Source organism: Perca fluviatilis, chromosome 8, assembly GCF_010015445.1.
Source record: "Perca fluviatilis chromosome 8, GENO_Pfluv_1.0, whole genome shotgun sequence".
Lineage (NCBI taxonomy): Eukaryota > Metazoa > Chordata > Actinopteri > Perciformes > Percidae > Perca > Perca fluviatilis.
In genome coordinates this window covers 41,266,368-41,290,639 of record NC_053119.1, presented here as the reverse complement: position 1 = coordinate 41,290,639, position 24,272 = coordinate 41,266,368, and the positions used below count along the sequence as shown (strand labels likewise).

The window sequence follows — 24,272 nt, the reverse complement described above, 5'->3', positions numbered from 1 at the left end:
TTGCTTGGGGCTGTCATTTTAAAGCAATATATGATGACGTGAAAACACATTTTATTTCTCTGATTCACGGCTTTGTTCTAACGCTACTGGCCGCTCTCTCTCTTCAGTCTCTCTCTATCTCGCTTACCCATATAACGCTACCGTGCTTTCGGGTGCTCGTTGAGGCTCCGTCTAAAACTCTGCCATTTCGACCAGCTGTTTCTAACATAAAAATAAAATGGATTATGGATCATTTTATTTGAGTAGTTTATAGCGAACTTTACCAGCGGACTTCTCTATTGGCTGTTGAAACGGGAGACTTCTACGTTCTAAAACCAGCCTCTGAGACTTGAACAGCTGAGTCGCAGCAAAACCATCAGCTGGTTTGAACATGCTGATGTTAGACACGGCACATGCTAGTTTGTCTATTAGATTATGAGATATGATGTCTGAAATGTTGAAATTGGAAAAAGGGTGGCACTATTTTGGACCAATGGCGAGTCCAAAATGCATAGGGTAGCAACGCTGAGGAGTATGAATGTGATCAATAAATCTTGTGACAAATTGCTGCTTAGATTGTGATATTTCTTAAAATTAAGCTATGCGACCCCTTGTCACAGGTTGCATATGTCACAGGGTGTGGCCAGTTCAAACATAGATTTTTCCTTTTTAGGTTATTTCATTTCAAAGATTTTAGGGGCCAAATACGGTGGCCGGGAAGTGCAATGCAACATTACAAAGAATGAAACACTTTTACAAAGCTTGAGACAAATTTACATTTTAGAAAACAAATTTACATTTTGGAAAACAAATTTACATTTTGGAAAACAAATTTACATTTTAGAAAACAAATTTACATTTTGGAAAACAAATTTACATTTTAGAAAACAAAATAACATTTTGTAAAACAAATTTACATTTTAGAAAACAAATTTACATTTTGGAAAACAAATTTACATTTTGGAAAACAAATTTACATTTTGGAAAACAAATTTACATTTTAGAAAACAAATTAACAAGATGCAAAACACTTTTACCAGTCCTGAAACAAATTTACAAATGACAGATTCTTCACGGAAAGGGAATGTACCACATACCGGAAGTGATGAGGTGTTGTATACATGTCGCCTTGACTACGGCAGTTATGGATCGAATGCGTCAATAGAGCCGCCATCTTGGAACAGGGGAGGCACTCCCTTATATACTGTCTATGGGCCGTCTTTAATGCATCAGCGTCAATGTAGGCAAAGGTCTAACGGAAATAAAATCACTATAAATCGTCAAAATCTCATGCGATGTTGTAGTTTTTTTAAACAAAAAGACAAAGAGACTAATTAAGGTGTTAATACAAAGAATATTTATTATAATCAGTTCACAGATATGAGTACAAACGGAAACTTCACCCTTCTGAACTAAGAGGTTCTGCTTCAAAGTGAAGTTTAAACAGACTGAAATGTCCAGGCTCACTCCCCCACTAATGATTCATTTATTTCTGCATGTAGTTATTCATTTAACGAGACTTAAAGTCATGTTTCGTCATCCACAGTCCGAGTCCCGCCAGACTCCCTTTAGGAAACCTGTGATTTAAACTTCAGCAGGTTGTGACAGTCCGCTCCGCTCAGTCCTGGATCTGATTCTCCGGGCTTCCCTTCCCTCCAGCGGGCCCAGCAATGGCGCCTGGGTCTCCAGCTGCGTGGTGTCGGTTTGGCTCCCAGGAATGGGCAGTGAGCTCCAGGTCCTGCAGCTGCAGACGGACTCAGCTGCCCCGCTGTAGCTTCGATCCGGCCGCGGCTGTCGATACGTTCCCCGTTTTTCCAATGTTTCTGTCAGGTCGGCGTCATATAAAAACTCCAAACACCGACCACACGTAAAGTCACCATAAACTTCATTCACGCCATATACTCAACAACACAAATTGACTGCGCTCACCAGCAACACCCGCAACACCTCATCACTTCCGGTATGTGGTACATTCCCTTTCCGTGAAGAATCTGTCATTTGTAAATTTGTTTCGGGACTTGTAAAAGTGTTTTGCATCTTGTTAATTTGTTTTCTAAAATGTAAATTTGTTTTCTAAAATGTTATTTTGTTTTCCAAAATGTAAATTTGTTTTCTAAAATGTAAATTTGTTTTCTAAAATGTAAATTTGTTTTCTAAAATGTAATTTTGTTTTCCAAAATGTAAATTTGTTTTCTAAAATGTTATTTTGTTTTCCAAAATGTAAATTTGTTTTCTAAAATGTAAATTTGTTTTCTAAAATGTAAATTTGTTTTCTAAAATGTAATTTTGTTTTCCGAAATGTAAATTTGTTTTCTAAAATGTTATTTTGTTTTCCAAAATGTAAATTTGTTTTCTAAAATGTAAATTTGTTTTCTAAAATGTAATTTTGTTTTCCGAAATGTAAATTTGTTTTCTAAAATGTTATTTTGTTTTCCAAAATGTAAATTTGTTTTCTAAAATGTTATTTTGTTTTCCAAAATGTTAATTTGTTTTCTAAAATGTAAATTTGTTTTCCAAAATGTAAATTTGTCTTGAGCTTTGTAAAAGTGTTTCATTCTTTGTAATGTTGCATTGCACTTCCCGGCCACCGTAGCCAAAAACCAAGTTGATGTTATTTTCCAATGCACCTGCACAGAAGAATTTTTGGATGTGCGAGTTGTTTCTTCTAAAAAAAAGGGGCCAAAAACCAAAAAGCCTCCAAGCAGATAGTATAAATAGAACTACTACGCGTCCGGGGTATCCGCAGCTGTCCGTTTGGGAGTACAGTATAATTGAGCCTTTACACTCTCTGTGGTGGGTCTATAGATAAACGCAGACTCACTTATAGACTTGGCTTTTGTGTCCATGGCTCTTTGGGGCGCTGTGGAAGCCTACAGTGTACACAGGAATATGGGCCATCTTCTTCGAGGGAATCTTCATCTGGAGCACAGGAAGAAGCACAAGAGGACAACAATGAGACAGAGAAAAGAGAAAAGGAAGAGAGCTTTATTGTGAGGAGACACAACAGGCTTTATTAAAGTATTTAGAGAGTCTCCAAGTACAGCCTATTGATTCAAAATAGATAAAAAATAAGGACGCCACACTTAGACAGCAAATAACCATGACAATTAGCTGTCACACAAATCACACAGTCACAAATGAACATATAATCTAATCAAACACAGTCCTCCAACCCATACGACCACATTGGTCCTTGTTCCTAACCTCTAATACGACTCGCAGGAGTTTTCCTAAATTAGTACCCCTACTGGTGGTAGGAGGTCACATGTTCTCATAACTAAAACATAATGGTCGCAGTTTAAAAGGACCTCATATTATGCTCATTTTCAGGTTTATAATTGTATTTAGAGGTTGTACCAGAATAGGTTTAATGTACATGGTTTCATTTTCAAACAACATCCTATTTTTGTTGGGAGTCACACATGTGCAGTACCTAGGTAAAGACAAGCTAGCCAGTCATAGGCAGAGTATGAGGTCATAGTGGCCAAACCGTGGAATTACAACTTCCAGGTCTGTCGCATGATGCCTTTGGGCCACAAAAATACTTTTTGGCCGGCTTGAGCCTCTAATGCGCCTGGTCTGTGGGCCCAATAGTGCTGAAGCTGAACTGAAGATCTGGGTAATTTTATGCACTGAAGTCAAACTTTTTGGGCTTAGTGCGCCACTGAACAACTTTCATAGAGTAGAGTCTAGATCGTGGATGTATAAAAGAGAACTGTATACAGGGTTCATTCCTATAAAGGTTGCTCAGTACATGAGCGCATGAGGCCAAAAAAGTTGAACTTTCATGTAGAAAATTAGCTGGATCTTCCACAGGTCATTTTTTAAACTACTCCATTGCTCATTCATATGAACAGAGGAAGGAAAATAATGATTTAAATAAGGGCTATTTAAGTGTTCACACTGGGAAGTTGATGTAACTTTAATAAAATTATCTGCTGATTTACAGATGTCTCTTTAACAATGTATGCAAGTCTATGGGAAAAAGTGTTGGGCCCAATGGCATCACGCAAAATGTAATTACATGGCCCCCATGTCAAATTGACTTTGAAGCCCGGCGCTCATCCTGGGGGCTTTCGTACCAATCCGTACATCCTGCCTGATCAGTACTGCGCATGGGCAACTAGATACTTAGATACTTCCATCATCAGCTTGAGAAAAAACAAACCTTCGGTTTCATTCTGAACATTAATTGATTAAGGCACGCATCACGCAGCAGCATTCAAACTCAGTCGAGCGAGTCTGAAGTAGTTTAGCAGTTAGTTAGACAGCTAAATAGCCAGCTACGCTGGGTTGACGTGTGCAGGATGTACAACGTGTAGAACAAATCAGGTGTCAGGTACAGATGGGGCAGTGACAGGGTTGCTCCCTACACAGACTTTGTAGCCCTTTATACTACGTCACCTGACTACGGCCACTAGAGGTCGCCGCCACAATAAACGTAAATATGGGTCGTTATAAACGGCTTGTACAAATGACCTATGGGGTCGTTTTTGGGGGGGAGGAAAGTATCTATTGAAACTAAATAATGTTACAAAACACAAATGAGTCACAGCACCCCAACAAACAGCACACACATCATTTATAACCACAAAAAAAACCACACAAACTCCAAACAGCCTAAATTTCAAACCTACAGAGCACAGAACCAGACATCCAACACGGGCTGGGACTGAGGCAACAGATCAAAACCGACAAAAGAACAACAGAAGAAATGACGTCAACAGAAATACCAGCCGCTTCACTAAACAATGTACTGGGATTACATTTCACCTTTTACGATTTCATGTGACAAATAAAATTGATTGACTTGACAAACTAAAATAATGTGTTAAGTGGTACAATATACAATTTTGCAAAGCAATTACATATCCAAACAAGCACAGAGCCATACAGCTAAAAGCACTTGATCACTAACACATCTTATAAGTTCTTAAAGTTACCTTTGCACTGCAGGAGCTGCAGACAGATCTGTAAGAGAAACAAGTATGAATCAATACACCTGTATTCCTGAATGTCAAACAGATAAGAAGTAAGATTTTTCCTAGCTTGTATCATAAAATGACCACGATGAATCGGCGGGGGTTAACTGGGCTGTTGAGCATTTCCACTAACAATAATTAGCTTCACTATTAAAATTATTAAAATAATGCCTTGTTGTGATTTCAGGCCATCATAGCTTAAAGGGTAACTACCGTTTTTTTCATCCTGGACCCTATTTTCCTATGTGTTGTGTAGAGCTGGGCAATATATCGATATTATATCGATATCGTGATATGAGACTAGCTATCGTCTTAGATTTTGGATATCGTAATATCGTAATATGGCATAAGTGGTGTCATTTCCTGGTTGTAAAGGCTGCATTACAGTAAAGTGATGTCATTTTCTGAACTTACCAGACTGTTGTAACTGTTCTATTATTTGCCTTGACCCACTTAGTCATTATGTACACATTACTGATGATTATTTATAAAAAATTTCATTGTGTAAATATTTTGTGAAAGCACCAATAGTCAACACTACAATATCGTTGCGGTATCGATATAGAGGTATCTGGTCAAAAATATTGTGATATTTGATTTTCTCCATATCGCCCAGCCCTAGTGTTGTGTCTAAGTGACCGATGGAACAACAATCTTTGACATCGGTCCAGTATAAAGCGTCAACACTGTAACCAGCAGCCACAGACCGGGCTGCAATGTAACCCCATGGGGCAAATGTGCATCATCAATTTGGTCCACTAAAAAGTGTTTTTTTTGCCGCTGACAGACTCAGATTATTATTCTAAGTGTCTGACAACATTATGGAAAGGATCCCTTCAGAGATAGACCTTTATAAAACCTCTTTAAGATTCTTTCTGTTTAACCAGAAACAGCTCTGAGGTCACTAGAGCTAAACCCACCAGACTCCATTTTAAAAAACAATGCTTTTAGCGTGTATAGAGCCAACATATTTTAACATGTGTATTCCTGGACCAATGTCAAAGATGGTTGTTCCCATCAGTCACTTAGACCAAAATAGGTTGAAAACGATAGTAACCCTTTAATGCAAAAAAAAATAAAATGACTTATGACCCCAGTAAAATCTTGGCTAATGCCCTGGACCAAACATCATGTAGCATTTAAAGATTAAACATTTCATGAATCCTTAACAGGTCAGAGGAAAAGTTTTCTCAGATACCTTTTACACAGTAAGCAGGTAGATGGCCATGAGAAGAGAGGGAATTTTACTTTGCAGCAGCAGCAAACCTACACACACACACACACACACACACACACACACACACACACACACACACACACACACACACACACACACACACACACAATTGAGTCCATTTACTGTACACAGTACTGTGACATAGCAACAAGGGAAGTTCCACTCCGTTACCTTGCCTCTCTTCAGGTTACTGTAGAGCTCTTTACTCTGAAGAAACTTCTCCATCTCTGCTTTGACTAGCACTCTGCGCACGTTGATGACCTCATCCACTGTCAATGCGAGACTCTCCACAGGGTGGCTGAACTCCTCCTGAACACAGCCGACAGCAGAAGAAGAGCGGAGATCCATCAGTCCACTCAATAGTTCACTCTATAGTGAGCAGTAGACTGATAGATGTCAAATGACACTTATGTGACACTTTGAAATCTCAGGCAAAACATTGCAAAAATGAGTCTCTATATTATGAACACTACTTTATTTATTCCACCGTAAATGTTTTTGAGGACATTCTATCCTGCACTGCATCTATTTTTTTTGTTGCATTTTGGCCTCTAATTGATAGGACAGCTGTAGCCAGGAAAGGGGGGAGAGAGAGAGAAGGGGGTAAGAGATACAGCAAAGGGCCACAGATTGGAATCGAACCCTGGGCCACTGCAGTAAGGACTGAGCCTTGGTACATTGGGTGCACGCTCTACCAGGTGAGCTAACAGGGCGCCCCCTGCACTTTAATATCTGCGCTCTCGGAGTCTCTGCACCGTCATTGCAGCCGGGGAATGACTGTAACACTGTAGCGGCATGGGCCATATATTGATATTATATCGATATAGGAGACTAGATCATACCTGCCAACATTTGGTTTTCAAAATCTGAGAGATTTATGCGGGGGCATGTCTGTGCTACCAACATTGCCATCTTGAGTTCAGCCTGCTTCACGTGTTCTGCCTCTGTCTGTTCTTTCATGATGAAGGATGAACTCGCCCGTGTGTCCTTATGTGCTTCTTCTGCGCGATGGTGCCGCTGTGTTTTAATGTGCTGGGTGATGTCATTTTCCCCGCTGTGCGCTACATTTAAATCAATGCGACACACCTTACAAAAAGCGTGGAGGTTGTCGATATGACTATAGGTAAGATGCATATAAATGGTTGTGCCCAACATGTTGAAATTTACAGCTATATTTCGATTTCTTTGCAGGAACACTGCCTTCACCTGCCATTTTAATCTGCTCGCTTTCGGGTCTGAACTTCCTGCGAAGCTTGCGCAGAGATCAACTGCCCACCTGGGTTATAGGTTGCCAGGTTGAGGGTTAAAGGTTGCCAGGTTTAGGTGACAAATGGGTTGAAAATTGTATATGGTGTGTGAATTGTGTGAATAGGATGCGTTTCATACAAGATCTGGCAACTGGTCAACATTAAACAAACGTATTGGTCTGATTATTTATAAAGGAGTTTGGGCCGTGCAAATTACAGGAGTTTCCCGGGAGAAATACCAAACCGTGAGGGGTCCGGGAGATAGGGCTAAAAAACGGGAGAAACCCGGGGACAACGGGAGTGTTGGCAGGTATGGACTAGAGATTGTCTTAGATTTTGGATATAGTAATATCCTAATATGGCATAAGTCCTGTCTTTTCCTGGTTTTAAAGACTGCATTACAGTAAAGTGATGTCATTTTCTGAACTTACCAGACCGTTCTAGCCGTTTTATCATTTACCTTTACCCACTTAGTCATTGTATCCACAGAACTGATGATTATTTATCAAAACTCTCATTGTGTAAATATTTTGTGAAAGCACCAAAAGTCAACCCTACAATATCGACATTGATGTATTTGTCTCAAAAGGTATTGTGATGTTTTTCAATATTGCCCAGCCCTATTTCTATCTATCTATCTATCTATCTATCTATCTATCTATCTATCTATCTATCTATCTATCTATCTATCTATCTATCTATCTATCTATCTTTATATTATAGTTGTGACATCACAACCGTACACGTACAAGTCCTGGCGGCTTGTTTAAAGGCACCGTTTCTGAATACAAACTGTGTGCATTTGTCTGTGGTTTGAGTGTTTAATACTTGGCCGTATTTACGGTCCGATTGCTTGGCCTTTGGTATTGCTGCTTGTAGAATTCTTCAAAACCAAATTGTACCCCAAACCACTTAATATGCAACTCCACTATATAGCCTACTACTGACTTACAGTGTAGATTCAGAATGTAATCACAAAATATCACAATGAAAATGTGGAGTAATCAGACATTAGCCTCATGGACTCATGGCAATGTGCTACCCACCTGGCCAGTTATGAGAGCTAATCAGCACATATCTGCGTTAATCAACCACCAGAACCAGACTCTGTGTGTGTGTGCATGCAGAGAGAGAGAGAGAGAGAGAGAGAGAGAGAGAGAGAGAGAGAGAGAGAGAGAGAGAGAGAGAGAGAGAGAGAGAGAGAGAGAGAGAGAGAGAGAGAGAGAGAGAGAGAGAGAGAGAGAGAGAGAGAGAGAGAGACACACAGACGTTGTCTCGTGTCGTATGATCATTAACGAATTTAACATTTCAGCAGAGGACGTGTTCATTTCCTTACAGGTTTAGTGGTTTGACGGTTAACGGTGAAGTATGGATTTGATTCACGGGGGTATTTTGGCGACGGTAATGTTATTAGTGTTGTAAGTTAGCAGTAAACTTAATTAACCCGACCCAGGGTGAGTCTGATGAAAACTGATGTGTCTGCCCGGTTCAGCTCTGAGATTTTCTCGCATTGCACAGCGCTGTGAAGGAATAATCTCAGAGATTATTTTATATTCGGCCAGCTCATAGCAATTTAATACAATAGAAAAGAGTCCCCCCACCGTTGTAAAGTGTTGTGCATGTGGCGTCTGCTTGTGATGTGCAGGTTACCTTCACCTCAAACACGCCCTCAAACACTGACACACATATATACAGATACGTCTCGCTTTATTATATAAATACATAGCCTGCCTATAAGTGGCATCACGCTCTGTATGCCACTTGTTGTCCGTAGCTAGTTGTGCTTTCCATGTGTGGGATTGTGAAATGTCCTTAAATTCAGGAATTGCCGTTTGTTTATTCAAAGTCAAAGACAGTCCAAAGTAGTGCTACTATTTTTGTGGGTCTGAGGTGTATGTCAAATTTTAGCTGCCAAAGCTTTAGCTGCTTTCTTCGACCCGCTCTGTGTGAAAGGGGGAGTGGCCAGCGGCTAGAGCAGCAAAAGCCAACGTGTGCTTCTTTTACTGATATATATTTAACGATATCTTTTGCCCATATCGTTAAATATGCCCATAGCAAGACACCTGTCAAGTTTGAAATCCATCGGACTAACGGTTCGAGAGATATGCGCATCACACACACACACACACACACACACACACACACACACACACACACACACACACACACACACACACACACACACACACACACACACACACACACACACACACACAACACACACACACACACACACACACACACACACACACACACACACACACACACTTTATAGATAGATATATCACCTTGACCTGCTATATAATCGAATACATGGGACAATGTGGGACCGTTAAGGACTCCGTAATAGCTGAAACTGACTTGATGGGATGAATCATTTTGCAGTTGTTTGCATTGTCATTACCAGTGGGAGCCCTGAGACGTCACATGAAGTAAAGGACTGTGATTCCAACTCACCATCCACTGGTGCTCGTCTCCAGCTCTGGAGCCAGACGCCGTCTCTGATCCCTCCGTGGTCTCGTCCACTGAACTCAGAGACAGGCGGGCCGGGGAGGGCGGCACCCAGCCGTGAACTGGGAGAGAGGCTGGGGGGGGGGGGGGGGGGGTGGATGAAAAGTGAAAGAGACAGAGTGGAAATAATGAGAGTTTGACAGGGGGAACTAAAGACAACCAGATCTAATGGGGACACAAATCCCAGTCTAACAAGTCCATGAATTACAGATCAGCCTCTTTCACTCAGCTCCGTCTCAGATCTCAGCCCGTCGGAGTGCGTGTCAATGGACTCTACCACTGTCATGTATTATTCATCGGACTTCAGTGGAGTGGTTCAGCCCATGCTGCTGCATCTGAAACTTAGATTCCAGTGAGAGGTGTGTTCAGCCACTGGTCTATAAAAGGGGAGCTCAGGAGAGGCTCAGTTAACTAATGGTGGGAGGGGGTTAAAAGTAGACCACACACAGCTGGAACTGGGTGCCTCTTCGATCCCTGCAAATGGAAGGTGTCAATTTGGCTCTAATGGAAAGTAAACAGGCAGCGAAGAAGGCCGGGACAGGCCGGTAAACATCAGCAGTACATATAATTTGGATCAGCTGCCAGTGACAGCCGGGGCTTTACATCCTCACATTGGGTGAAGGCTGGAGAGTCCCCTGTTGGCAGAACCAAGTTACTACATAATACAATCCATTATTCTTATTAGGGCTGCACAATATGTCGTTTTTATATCGTGATCGCGATATCAACTTGCGCAGTAAACACATCGCAGAAGACACTCAGAGACGTTAGTTGAAAGAAAATATGAGTAGAAAACTGCACTTTAAAAATTTTCTTAGTGGGGCCTTTTATATTTAATTCAATGTTTAATTTGTTCAATAAAAGAATGTTGGAAATTATTTCCTTTCAATTGTTTTAAATTCAACAAGCAATGTGTTGATTTTAGCAGAATACTGAAGGCAGCAGAAATGCAGAAGGGAGCACATTTGCATATCGGTTTATTTATCGCAAGTAATATCATCAACGCTATATTCAACAGCGTTATCGCATATTTTCCTCACATCGTGCAGTCCTAATTCTTATTGTCTAAGGCTTGTGGCATGCAGCAGCGGAGTGGATCGGCTTTCAGCCATGTAGGGACCGAGAATGGATTCAGGTCAAGTTTTTTCAAACAATTACCTCTGGATATGGACGGCCAGGCTGCTAATGCACGAATCACAGCCATCAAACAGATAACATCCTCCCTGTGGCTTACGTGCAGCACACAATTCAAAGCCATTAGCTTCTCCCATCCTTCACTCAGTTAGACTTTATCAGCATGTTTTATATTTGATTAGAATCCATCACAACAGCTTCATAAGGCAGATGTAATACCGGGCAACGCCGTGTCAGCAAGGGCTGTCAGGACTTCAGCACGATGAGCTGACACGTTATTCAGCTCTTATTTCGGTGAGGTAACAGTAATTTAATGAGGTTAGTGCTTGAGGTATAACTGAGGATAGAGCTACATTGGAGGCAGTGGGAACAGAATGTCTCCACAAAAAGTGAATCATTTTGTTTGGAATGAAAGCTTTAAAAACATTTTACTTTCAATTGAACAGATATTCTATAGTTACAAGAGGTATGGAAAGAATAGAAGTAGTTGTTGGGGTTTGTCATGACCTTCTAGTTAATGCACAACTGTTCTCCTTTCAGGCCTGAAGGCAGAGGAGCTGGGGACTTTAAAAAGGGTGTTAGGCTAATATATCGATGATCTAAATGCACTTGCGGGCGCTTGGGTTTAATGTCAGTTTATGGCTAAATTATATATAAAATCAAAATCCCCACAGACTGTGCTGTAGTAGAACTGGCACTGTGTCTCCTTTTGGTGAGGAGAATGAAAGCAACATCAAGTGTGAATCATCTGCCACAGAGGGCCAAGAGTCTGCAGCAAACACTACAGCAGATGATCTTTTCTTTCAGCCAAAAAGGAGAATCTAACCAATTAAAAAGGGCTGCAGCAGTAGGTAGTTGAGATTAAAAGGGATAGTTCAGATTTTAAGAAGTGGGGTTGTATAAAGCTACTTCTCCATACAGATCTCTGCAGGGTAAATCCAGACAGCTAGCTAGACTATCTGTCCAATCTGAGTTTTCTGTTGCACGACTAAAACTACTTTTGAACGTACACATGTTACACCAAAACAAGTTCCTTCCTGAGACTATTTAGCAGAGGCACCGTGGCTCCATCCGGAGCTTAGCGCCGCCCAAGACGATTGTGATTGGTTTAAGGAAATGCCAAAAAACCAGAGCACGTTTTTCTCCCATCCAGGAATGCTGTGTGGACTAGCCAGACCTTCCTCCGCAGCGCTGAGGAGGAAGGTCTGGCAAGGAAAGACTACCGATACCCTGACTATAGAGAAGTACTTCACACAACCACACTTAAAAAGATCCAAACTATCCCTTTAACTAACTTCAGACTCCTGAACATTAACAAAGCCTGGTTTAGAGTACCTGTGAAAGAAGATGGACAGTAGGAAAGTCCTGTAGGAGAGCACAGGTGTTACCTTGTATTACATTGGCTCTGCTATAATCAAGTGTCCCAGTAAAGCATGGCAGTGTGACAGAGAGCCAGTTTCATTTCAATGACATTTGGTAGAAAGTTAGGCCATGAGCAAACTGGAACAACCGATATGTTTTTAGTTGCAATAGTGCCCTCATGTGTTCATTTATGATTCACTTTATATATATATATTTTTTACTCACAACTCTTGAAGTAAAATAATTTTTCTTATAATATTTGGGCCCTTTTATCACACACCCCATTTGGAAGATGAAAAACCTTAATGCACCTCCTCAATGCATAAAGTGATGGCATTTCTATCATCAAGGGTTGGGGAGACCATTAACAAAAGTAGAATTTTAACTTTAAAATGACAGTATCCAGAACATCAACTGCATTTTCTGTTCACAGGTTTCTCATTGGTTTTTGGTGTCACGGATTCTGCAGGTTTCATCAAGTCAAATGTAAGACTTATTAAGACCTTTTTAAGACCATGATGAATGAAATTTAAGACCTATATCACGACATCATGAATCACTCATGGTATCATATTATAAAAGGTTTTCTCCACATTTAACATCTCACTGTTATTGTGGTTGTCAAATGGAAGATGATGATTTAATGTATGTTTGTGTTGCTGTCCCCCCTTTTGTTTGCTTTGGGTTTTCTTATTTGTCTGTTAGTCTGATTGGGTTTGTATGGTTGGCGGTTCTCGGAGTTAAGTTTCTTTATTATGTACCATTTTTTATTTTAAATGAAACACCGGGCGCATTACCCGTTTAAAATTGAAATTGAAAATAAAATGATTGAAATAAGGAAAGGGTGGCTCACTCATTGGTCATTAGCGGGGGCCCGTTGAAAATGAGATGACACATCTGAAGGCGTTTATTCTGATTTAATTAAATACTAAACTTGAAAATTATTCCCAGGGTCAAAAAATCTGCATGATTCTCTATGGAAATCCAGACTAATGTTCTCGAAAATAACTCTTGAATGAATTTTGAGCCTCTGTAGGAGGTATACCCACTGTAGTAGTTTTTTTCAAAAAGTTTCCATTATTGATGTCTGGTTCAAACTATTGATGAGAAAAAAACCACTATCGAATGAATGTGTGAAACAATTAAACTCCATTGTTATTACCCCATTAATTTTGCTGATATTCCTTATTTGGAATGCTGGAATCCTCTAAATTCTGTGATATTGAAGAAATTCCATGACCAGCTTTGATCTAAAAACGACTGCCCTGTAAAAAAAAAAAAAAAAAGAGGGTATTTTGTCTGCATATTGCTCTATATAGAAGAAACCATTCATAAAGTTGGCAGATCCACATGGAGTGCAGCAAGAGGCGAATGCACTGTCCCGTTAAGGAATAGTGCATTTAGTCAAACAGCTTTTTCAGTTAGGGCTACCTGTGGGCGGAACTCTAAGTCACACTAGAAATCTTAAATCTTATGCCTCTTTTAAACTTAAAGATAACAAGAAGTCAGCACTGTCAACATTAATTTAGGGACTAAAACATGCTGCAATCTTGTCTCTCCTGACCTGCCTCTGTGCAGTGCACTGTGTTTTTTTGAGTGTGTGTGTGTGTTATCTGGCCTGACAGTTCAGCTGATGTGCTGGTGTTAATCTTACCCAACTGTTCCGTTTTCATGTTGCTTTTAGCATTAGCCTAATCAACTTGTATTGTATAGGGCAAAATCTGTATGTATTATTGATAGCTTAATCGTTTTATCTCCTTTTAGGGTGACCCCTTACCACCAGGCCTCCAGGCTAATTCTGGCAGATTTTACTTTTATGTATTATTAGTGTGCATTGTCCCCGATAAATAAACCTGAAAATAAAATAAATAAACTGAAGTATAAACCAAGGATAGTCAGTCTCCATTTACACACACTGACCTCTGTGGTTAGGAGGCGGCCCGGCGCCGCTCAGCGTCCTGGACCGAGGCCTCTCCCCCCTCAGCCTGACCCCCCCGCCCAGGTGGGCTGACTCAGAGAGCGAAGGTAGCATCTCGGCACGGAGCAAGGCCAGGTCGTGCTCCGAGAAGGAGCGATCTCTTTTCAGAGGGGTGGGGGAGCTCTCCGCCCTCCTCAGCTCCCCGCTGTCTGGGGACTCCTCCTCCTGCAAGGAGAGAGAGGGGGGCGGGGGTGTGTAAGGGGCAGATGCAGTAAAAGTAAGGCAGGTGGCAACATTAGGAGGAGTTAGATGTGAAGGAGGAACATGAAGAAAAGGTAAAGTGAAGGACAGAAGGCGACACAGGATAAAAAATGTGCTGCAAATGGAGAATTGTAGTATTGTAGTAGAGTATTGTTAGGCTACATTTACATTACTACGTTTTGGTTTTTAAGTCAAAAGTGATCTCTGTTCACCAAGTGTTTTTTATCTCCAGTAGACACACCCAAACCAAAATATCTCATCAACATCCTGGTATACTGGACATAAAAAGGAGGCAGCGTGGAGACTCCGCCCACTGCTGGTAGTTGCCAAGGTAACATTAGTAGCTTAGTCACAGAGAACGGGACGTCGTGACCAATAAGACCCAATCAGGGGGCGAAATGTTGGCGTCAGTGTTGGTGTTGCCACAGGTCTCCGTTTGGAGCCGCTGAGACCGCAACACAACCCCGCAGATTCCAAACCAAAACGGGTCAGAAGGGTTTCCTAATGTCTCCGGTTTAGGGGCTGTGTGAATGCAAGGTGTAAACGTAGCAAAAGATATTCATTTTTAAACCAAAACTTAGCCCGTTTTGAATGAACCTAACAAACTGAACCAGGATTAAACTTTCATAGAGCTGATTCAGAGCAAATCTCAAAGATCCACACAATGCATTTGGCTGAGTAACGCTGGATTGTAACATCATTTTTTGTCCACTAGGGGCGCCTTTAAGCCAGACTTATTTTAGCCCCCTTTATGAAACAATATCCTGTAAACAAGCCTGGTTTAACTGGTAATCTCGGTTTATGAAACACTCCTCTGAACTTTCAGTCTTCCTTAGCTTCCTCAAAGTTTGATCAAAGGGGCGACATAATATGTTGACTGAGTCATGGAGATTTCATAGATTGACCACAAAAATAGCAGTTTTCCTAACTTCATAAAGTCAAGGTCTGCTTGGACTGCTAAACCAAGACTTTAGTTCAACAATCTTTTTGCCTCAGCAGCCTCAAAACCACACAGCCTCAAAATCACAATCAGCTTGGCAAATAAAGAAATGCAAAGCACTTGTAACACGAAATAAAGTCAGTATTACTCTAGCACTGTAAATAGTCAAGGGATTATTTTACACCCTATGATAATTTTCTTGTCCAAATACAAGGGGACCTAAAAAGATGGGGATTGAAAATCCAATATTTAGCAGCTGGTCCTTCAAGAAATATTTGCAGAATTGAATCTCCAATCTGCTTTAAAGTGGTTCATTTGGGCCAGGGAGGATAGGGGTAGTGGTGGGGGACAGGGGATGTTTAGGGGCTGATAGCAGGTCAACAGTAGATTCCACATAGAAGTGGTACACAGCATTTGAAAGCTGGGAACCTGGGGGCTACTCTGACATGCAGCTCAGCACTGTGTCTAGTCATACATCAGAAATATACATTAGTTGATTCATTAATAGGGATGTAACGACACACTCAACTTACGATTTTAAGTTCACGATACGATTTCCTCACAATTTTTTTTAACAGAATTAAATGACTGAAAAATATTCCTTTATACAAACTTTGCAAAACAGCAGATGTGTCCTCTTATCAAAGGTGCAACTGAAATAGTATTCTATCTTAAATAAAATAAATAATAAGAAAGGCTTCTTTATTGCTAAGGCCATATAGTTAAATTTAAAATGATTTATTTAAAATGTAATCATAACTTTTAACAACAACTTTTGGTTTGCTGTTAAACCACAAAACGAAGAAACACTAGATGGTTAAAGGGGTGTTTTACAACAACTTTAAACGCAAAACAAGCTTACGGAGCTGGACCCAAACGCAACACTAAAGAATCAGAATCAGAAAGGGCTTTTTTGCCAAGTACGTTTTTTTGCACATACAAGGAATTTGTCCCCTCACTGTTTATCTGACAGTAGCAGTGTCCATGCTGTCTCAAAGTGCAGCCAATCTCCTCTGTGTCTTTAGCTGCAGACTACATCCCGCAGTTGGAATCCTTCCCAGTGAAATACAGACACACTCAGTCAGCATTTTAACAGTGTTTAGGCCAGCTTACGTTATTAGCCAACGGTAGGCTAACGTTACCTGCTGTATGTTAGCTAGCGTCACAAACCTAGGCTGTTCAAAAATTGCATCGCGATTCATTTTTTATCTTTACACATTTAAATTTGATTTGTAACCAGTTCACAACGCCCCGTTACATCCCTATTAAGTCATTAAAACTAATTGTAAATGAGTATAAGGGCTCAGTACATTATGATATGAGTTTATGTGATGAGGTCATGCCCACTGATGTTGCAGCACGTTTCGGTTGATACCATTTGTTACACAGATTTGGTGCAGCATTTAACTATTTCTGATCACTCGAGAATCGATAAAAAAAGTGTCAAAAATTCTCTACAAAATACCACATTAAGACACCAAGACGTTGAGGAACACAATAGAAAAAGCCATGTTGTGATTTGGTTTCAAAACATGTTGACATTTGGAGATTTGCAAGAATTGAGGTTTTCGGCAATTGGATAGGGAGCACTTCTGTTCTGGAAACTGCTGAGAAAGATGGTCAATAAACCAAGGAGAGCCATACCTCCTCTGAAAGTCCTCGGTCTCTAGTTTGTGGTTGTAAAGGGTCATGAGGATGAGATTACCCCTGAGGTCAAAACAGATCATCTAATGGGGAGGTCAGGTTTCAGAAAATGGTCTCACTAAATTGAAATGGCTACAATGGGGACTTACATCATCACACACAAGAGTCTCAGCTTCCTAGTCCCAGACCCCATTATGCAGAAATATTTTAACACACCATTTTAGAACAGGCAGAAATAAATGTATACTGCATAAGAAAAACTGCCCAAACTGCAAGGGATTAGCATAAAGTGTGCTTGTCTGTAAAGCGGAGACTTATGGGCACCCATAGAACCCCTTTTCATTCAGATATCTTGAGGTAATAGGTCAAGGGACCCCTTTGAAAATGGTTATGCTACTTTTTTCCCCTCTAAAGATGATTTCCCATGTGGTTGAGTCTTTGTGCAAAAGAGAAGAGGATCATCTCAATCACTGTTTCACTTTCCACCCTCTGTATCATCATGCAACTGTGCAGAGGCATCTTAACCCACTTAAGCTGGGAAACAAAGTACGTGCAACTGTGGAAAACACCAGTGAGCCCTGTAAGTGACGGCAACGCTAGCTGTGTTGGAAACCGTTCCCTATCACGGAAATAGTTCCCTGTATAGTGTGTTCGCCATGTTGTAGTGGTGTCTGAATTCTCAGCGGTTAATTTCATTCACTATATAGTCCACTATCAAATAACCCCAATGCACAGCTAATTTGAGTGTACATACGATGTACCCTACATTTTACTCCTGTATCCCACAATGCAACGCGGCCACATTTTCCGGGAGGAGAAAAACTGAAAAAGGAAAAATGGAGCGGGCTTGGGTTTCTAAACAGTGGAAATGTTACATGTAACATACAGTATATAAAAGCTCTTACTCTCCTCCTGAGGCTCCGTTTGTTTCATGGACAGATTAGAAGACTTGTTGTTTCGGTTTGTTAACATGATGCTGGGCGCACCCGCCTCCGTCACACAAAGAACTGGCGCATTTACTGACATTACGATGTTTTCAGTGTCTCAAATCTTTAGTCGTTCCCAATATAGTTTATATTATATATATATATTTAATAAACATTATATAGGGAATAGCGAATGAGTAAATGAGGGAACGGTTTCAAACACAGCTAATGATTCCAACATTACCCCCCTTAACAAGCTGCTGCCTGGCCTCACCTCGGATATGTTCATCTCCTCCATCTCGGCCAGAGTCGGAGCCTTGAGCAGGATGCGAGGGCGGGACGGCGGCCGAGGCCCGGGCTCGGACACGGACAGGTCGATGCATGAAGTAGATTTACCTTTACAAGGACAAGTCTGAGCCAGGCAGGGCAGAGATCCAAATGCTGAGGGAGGAGGAACCAGAAAACACTGTCAGGGAACAAATAAGTCAGAGACGGTGAGATCAGAGGGCAGTCATTCTGAGATGTACCCTGTGTAGCAATTTAGCATCAATAACACATTACCACACTCATTTTGAGACATTAGCTTAATTAATGTTAACCAACAATATTGGAAAAGCTATGTTGCAGTCCCAGTATAGCTTTTCCACTGCACTTAATGTTGCTGTGAGTCAACGAATTGTATTGGGAGCTAATCTCTGTTTAAACTAACACGCCCAAACCTCACATCTCAACAACATTCTGGTATACTGGACACGTGCATGCCGGGGTAAACAGGAGGCAGCATGCAAACTCCTAGTATACTGCTTTTAAATACGACACACTGTAGGTTTAATTTCAAATGATAGAAAGTACATTTGTACATCTTAAAAGTACAAATAATTTAATTTACTAAGTAATTGTTGTTTTACAAAACAACAGAATTCAGTGCATTCTTCTGCACTCAGCCCATTCGGTCTCTTTTTTCTTAAGCTAAACAGCTAATTATGTTTCTGTATTTATTGTTTATTTCCTATTTATGTGTAACATGTTAGTTTGTGTATGTATGCATCATTCACGAAAGCATATTCCACGTAGGTGTAACATACTGTGGCAATAAACTCTTTTATGACTCTGATCAGAAAGTAAAAGGGTTGAACTGAAGGGACAGCACACCTAAGCATTAGGTCACCCAACTGTACAAATCCGATTCCTCCTTTTCACAAATAACCCATAAACAAAGCAAGTTGTCCAGTCACTGTGTTGTTTAGGTGGTGTGTTGTGTCACTCCTTTATCAGTGACCCACACACCGAACTACACTGACCTTGGTCTGTAAATAGCTGGTCAATGTTTATGAAATGCAATGCCACCTACACATGCACTGAAGCTCGAAATGGAAAAATACTTGTTACACACTACAGCTTACAGACTTGTATGCAGTGCCTAACTGTAGTGTGACCCTCACAGGCTACAGTACATAATGTAGTTCAGCCCTGAAGTCATTGGTTGCATACATACATACTCTGCTCTACATACGCAATATGTATACTATCGTTCCAACATACTTTTGTACATCACTTCCTGAGAGCCTCCTTGCCATTGGAGACGTGTAACCATGGTAACCCATGCAGACCTCCGCTCTAGCGGCATCTCCACATAATGCTTCAATTACTGAAAAAGGTAAACAATTTGACCAACAGTCGTTTAATACAAATAATTGAGCAGAGGCAGGGATATGTAGATCAGAAAGGGGGAAATCCCACACATCTCCCACGCAAGCACCACAAACCAAGGTGAAGGATTGTGTCCTTACGTCTGGAACTGGGCAGGACCACGGGCCGGAGCTTTCTCTCCTGCTTGATCTCGGCCAGGACCCGGTCATGGAGGCACTGCTGCTGCGGCGGAGGAGGGGGGAGGCTGCGCTCTGAAACCTAATGAGGAGAAACAATTACAACATATCCATACTTCTGAGAAACCTAAAAGACATGACTAAGACAAAAAAAACAGGATTTTGCTTCTCTTGGTGCTGTCAAGGCCAAAATATATACAAGCATGTATGGAGGAAAAGGTGCCATGTTTTAAAGATATGATGTAACCACCCATTCAAAATGTCTCCAGTGTTATTTCGACTGGGTGTAAAAACTTTTGAAACAGCGTTTAGACCGTCATTAGACAGTGAAACACAGAATAACATGTAGTACTAGTCGATTGATGGTAAAAACTCAGTAATACAGTTTGAGCATAATTCACTACAATGTAATGAAGCAAACAGCACCATAGCCATGATATATCAGTGAAGAACATTGCTGACTGACCGATATACTGAACTACAATCACCGGCTTGCAGTTGTATGTCAAGTAGCAGTTTACATCCATGTCTATCCAGACTCAAATAATATATGTTGTGAAGACTTTGAAACAATTTAATTTAAAAGGTATTAAGTGTATCTTTTTTGGCAAAAACACGCTTCACACACATCATCAACTCGGCAGCACAGAAGATCTAAACAATCACCACAGTTTCACGATTAGTGTCACCCAAATGTTTCCCTTTGTGTTCCTGAGTTATGGCTGTGGAATAATGGCCAGAAAAGGTGTTTTTGCAGAACATTATGATGTCAGAGTGAAATTGACCTTTTGGATATATCATCACTTTATCATTTTATCCTGTTAGACATTTGTGTGAAATGTTGTCATAATTAGTCTAGGAATTCTTCAGTTATGACCATCACTTCCGAACCAGTTTATCCTTGAGTCCAGTTGGACGTTTGTGCAAGATTAGAAAAAAAAAACATTCTCCAGGTGGTTCTGAGATATCGCGTTCACAATAATGGGACGGACAACCCGAAAAAATAATGCCTTTGGCCATGGTTGTCGCTTGGGCGGAGGCATTATAAAATGGCTGATAAACCGGTGTAACTCTATATACAGTTACATCAAATCACAGAACAAATTATTCAAAGTTTACAACTTGATGCAAAATACATCCCTGGGTGTGTATTATTAATATCAGTATGTATCAAGGCTAGGGTGATGGTTTTACTGTGGAAAATGCTGGAAACAGTTATTAAAAGGTCTATTAGGAATGGATACATATACCAGGGATGCAGCAATGTATTAGTCTAAACTAGTTCTATATAAATGTAAACTAGTGTTAGTACTAATATGTATTGTGTACAAGCTTGCAACTAAGTGATGTATAAATGTCAGCTTTTATCAGTAATATATGAATTATGATAGGGGCGCATAGTTACATTAATATTACAATGTTACATAGGAGTTCAGATAACTGTCACATTAACTTCGTTAAGCTACATTTACAGACAAATACTATTCACTTTCATCTATACAAGTCTCTTTCTACCCGTCTGGTTATTGCATACAGCATTCTCTACTGATTCTGTGTGATACCCACTCAGGGTTTTTCAGGGTATACTGTAAATGGCAAGAACAACTGCACACATGTACCCGTCTTCACAATGCGGTAGTGAACTTCTATTAAAAGGCGAAACCCACTCACTGGTTTAAGTGGAGGTCTTGATCTGATGAAATCCAGTATCAGTTCATGGGCATTTCTCTTTACATTCGTGGGAATGTCACTGTCCACCTGAGTAAAACAAGAAACACCACACCAACTGTAGTGTCTGTAAATCATACAGTGACGCAGCAATGCAACAAGCTGTCAACACATTGCCATATCACCTGATAAAGGTGATATGGCAAACATGTTAGCATATGTACCCACCAACACATCCCACAGCAATTAACTCTCCTTTTAGCTCTGTTTGGGTCTCCACCAACTCTTGAAGGTCCCCTCCATGCTCATTTTCAGGTTCATACTTGTATTTTGGGCTTCTACTGGAACATTTTAACAGTTTAATGTTTAACAAAACACATTATTCTGAATATACCTGTATTCACCCTATGTCTGAAACGCTTCGTTTTAGCACTTGTCTCTTTAAGGCCCCCTTCCAAAAAAGCCCAGTCTGCTCTGATTGGTCAGTGTTTCCGGGTCTTCTGCACCATCTTAAAAAAAAATCTCTCTTTAGCTGCTAAATGCTCAGCAGAGTTGCTAACTTTGTCTGCCATTTGGTGTTGAGCAGGTACAGTACAGCAGCTTTCTCACTGAAAAGAGCTGCCTGCTGGTGGAGACATGGTTGATAAGAGCAAAGAGACTGAACCAAAAGGGTTAGGTTGAGGTCATGAAACCAAAACAAAGAGCTGTAAGAAGCCAAAGTGCTCCGTAGAGCTGAGGGTATCTGCAGAGTTGGGTGATGATTTTTCCTTGTGACTGCTGCGAGAACAGAAGGCTGAGAGAAGCCTTCATTAATATTTGTGTTCTGAGGCTGAATTATGTATCTGCCCGTGGAGAAGGCCTCAAGGTGACTGCATTTTCATAAAGCCTATACCGTACATGGTGCAGTGGACTGCCTGAAAACAGAGGAGAGTGGCTTCAAGGTCTTTAAATGACAGACAGGCGTCACAGTCTCACTCCTGTCTGCCCTCAACGTCCCCGTGCCCCATTGGAACAGAGTCAAGTGATGATGAAAACATTTCTCCGGAGTTAAAGTGATGGTTCGGAGTAATTCACCCTAGGGTCCTTTGCACCATGACCTCGAGCCAAACACCCCCCCAGAAGCTTTTTTCACCTGGGTCTAACATTGGGAGAGTTAGCGTAGAGTAGCGTTATCAGCTGAATAGCTTAGCGCAGGGGCGCATTATTACCCCACTAATAATGCCCGAAATGATACCAAATGTCTACAAGTAGTACAAATAGGTTATGCTCTCATAAAACGATGGATTGGAAAGTTTGTAAGTACACCAGAAGTTTATGAACACTTGCCTGCTCTCTTCAGCTCTCTGTTGCTGCTGCTGCTACCTGCAGTTAGACGAGTGCTTAGGGCCGTCTACAAATTACTACACCGAAAAGAGTTACAACAAAAATATTTATTAATTCAATGATTAAATAACGTAATGTCTCCAAACTTACCTCAATTATTACTTGTCTCCTGCTAGTTATACTACAGCACTTACTTAAAAAAAAAAATTAAATTAATAAATATTTTTTCGGTGTTGTAATTTGTAGACGGCCCTAAGCACTCGTCTTACAGCAGCAGCAACAACAGCAGAGAGCAGAAGCCAGCAGGCAAGTGTTATTTACATAAACTTCTGGTGTACTTACAAACTTTCCAATCCATCGTTTTATGAGAGCATAACCTATTTGTACTACTTGTAGACGTTTGGTATCATTTCGGGCATTATTAGTGGGGTAACTTACGAGATACAAACGTGGGTCCGTTAGCCCCTGCGCTAAGCTATTCAGCTGATAACGCTACTCTACGCTAACTCTCCCAATGTTAGACCCAGGTGAAAAAAGCTTCTGGGGGGGTGTTTGGCTCGAGCTCATTGTGCAAAGGACCCTAGGGTGAATTACTCCGAACCATCACTTTAAAGGGGAATTTTGGTATTTTTCAACTGGGACCCTATTTTCTCATGCAAAGTCGTCTAAGTGAGTAATATGATCAACAGTATTTGAATTTGGTCCAGTATTGAGGGAGAACTCTAACTGGCAGCCACAAACCGGGCTACAATGCAATCATGTAGGGCCAAAACATATTGTGTCAAAATCGTCAGTTAGCGTCCATAAAAGTTCTGTTTTTGCTGCTGACAGACTCAGATTATTATTCTAAGTGTCTGACAACACTATGGAAAGGAGCCCTACAGAGATAGACCTTTTAGTTAAAGAGTACGAGTAATCCCTATCACCAAACCCACCAGACTAGATTTAACTAAACAGTAATTTATCAATGCAAAACACACTTCATTCAAAGTGGACAGAAACTAAATAAAACTACCAAAAGCCATCTCAGTTCATCTTTCCACTGTTCCAACAATCACCACTCTGGTTTGGTTGAAATAAACCCTTAATTCACCCATTTACATGTGGAGATATGCTGGCTCATAAAAGTGATGTTTATTTAAAGTGTCAGCTGAGTTTGACGATGCAGATTTCAGAGCAGTTTCTGATTAAATACAATTTTTACTCTTTAACAAAAAGGTCTATCTCTGTTGGGCTCTTTTCCATAATGTTGTCAGACACTAGTCAATAATAATCTGAGTCTGTCAGTGGCGGTCTTGCTTACTGGACTAATTT

At 40.7% G+C, this 24,272-nt stretch overlaps 1 protein-coding gene across 3 annotated transcripts in view; it reads right to left on the bottom strand.

The window, feature by feature from the left end:
• spire2 (spire-type actin nucleation factor 2) overlaps window positions 1-24,272 on the bottom strand; it is a 45,756-nt gene that overhangs the window by 2,707 nt on the left and 18,777 nt on the right. Inside the window, exons 6-14 of one of the 3 annotated variants that reach the window (XM_039810009.1) lie at window positions 21,639-21,725; window positions 19,932-20,049; window positions 18,416-18,582; window positions 14,373-14,595; window positions 9,903-10,030; window positions 6,370-6,507; window positions 6,160-6,227; window positions 4,923-4,950; window positions 2,801-2,898 (exon numbers count right to left, since the gene is read on the bottom strand). In XM_039810009.1, coding sequence (XP_039665943.1) covers window positions 2,801-2,898; window positions 4,923-4,950; window positions 6,160-6,227; window positions 6,370-6,507; window positions 9,903-10,030; window positions 14,373-14,595; window positions 18,416-18,582; window positions 19,932-20,049; window positions 21,639-21,725 — 1,055 coding nt within the window. Of the gene's footprint in view, window positions 1-2,800; window positions 2,899-4,597; window positions 4,652-4,922; window positions 4,951-6,159; window positions 6,228-6,369; window positions 6,508-9,902; window positions 10,031-14,372; window positions 14,596-18,415; window positions 18,583-19,931; window positions 20,050-21,638; window positions 21,726-24,272 lie in introns of those variants that run through there. The other 2 variants (XM_039810011.1, XM_039810010.1) reach the window with 2 other exon arrangements.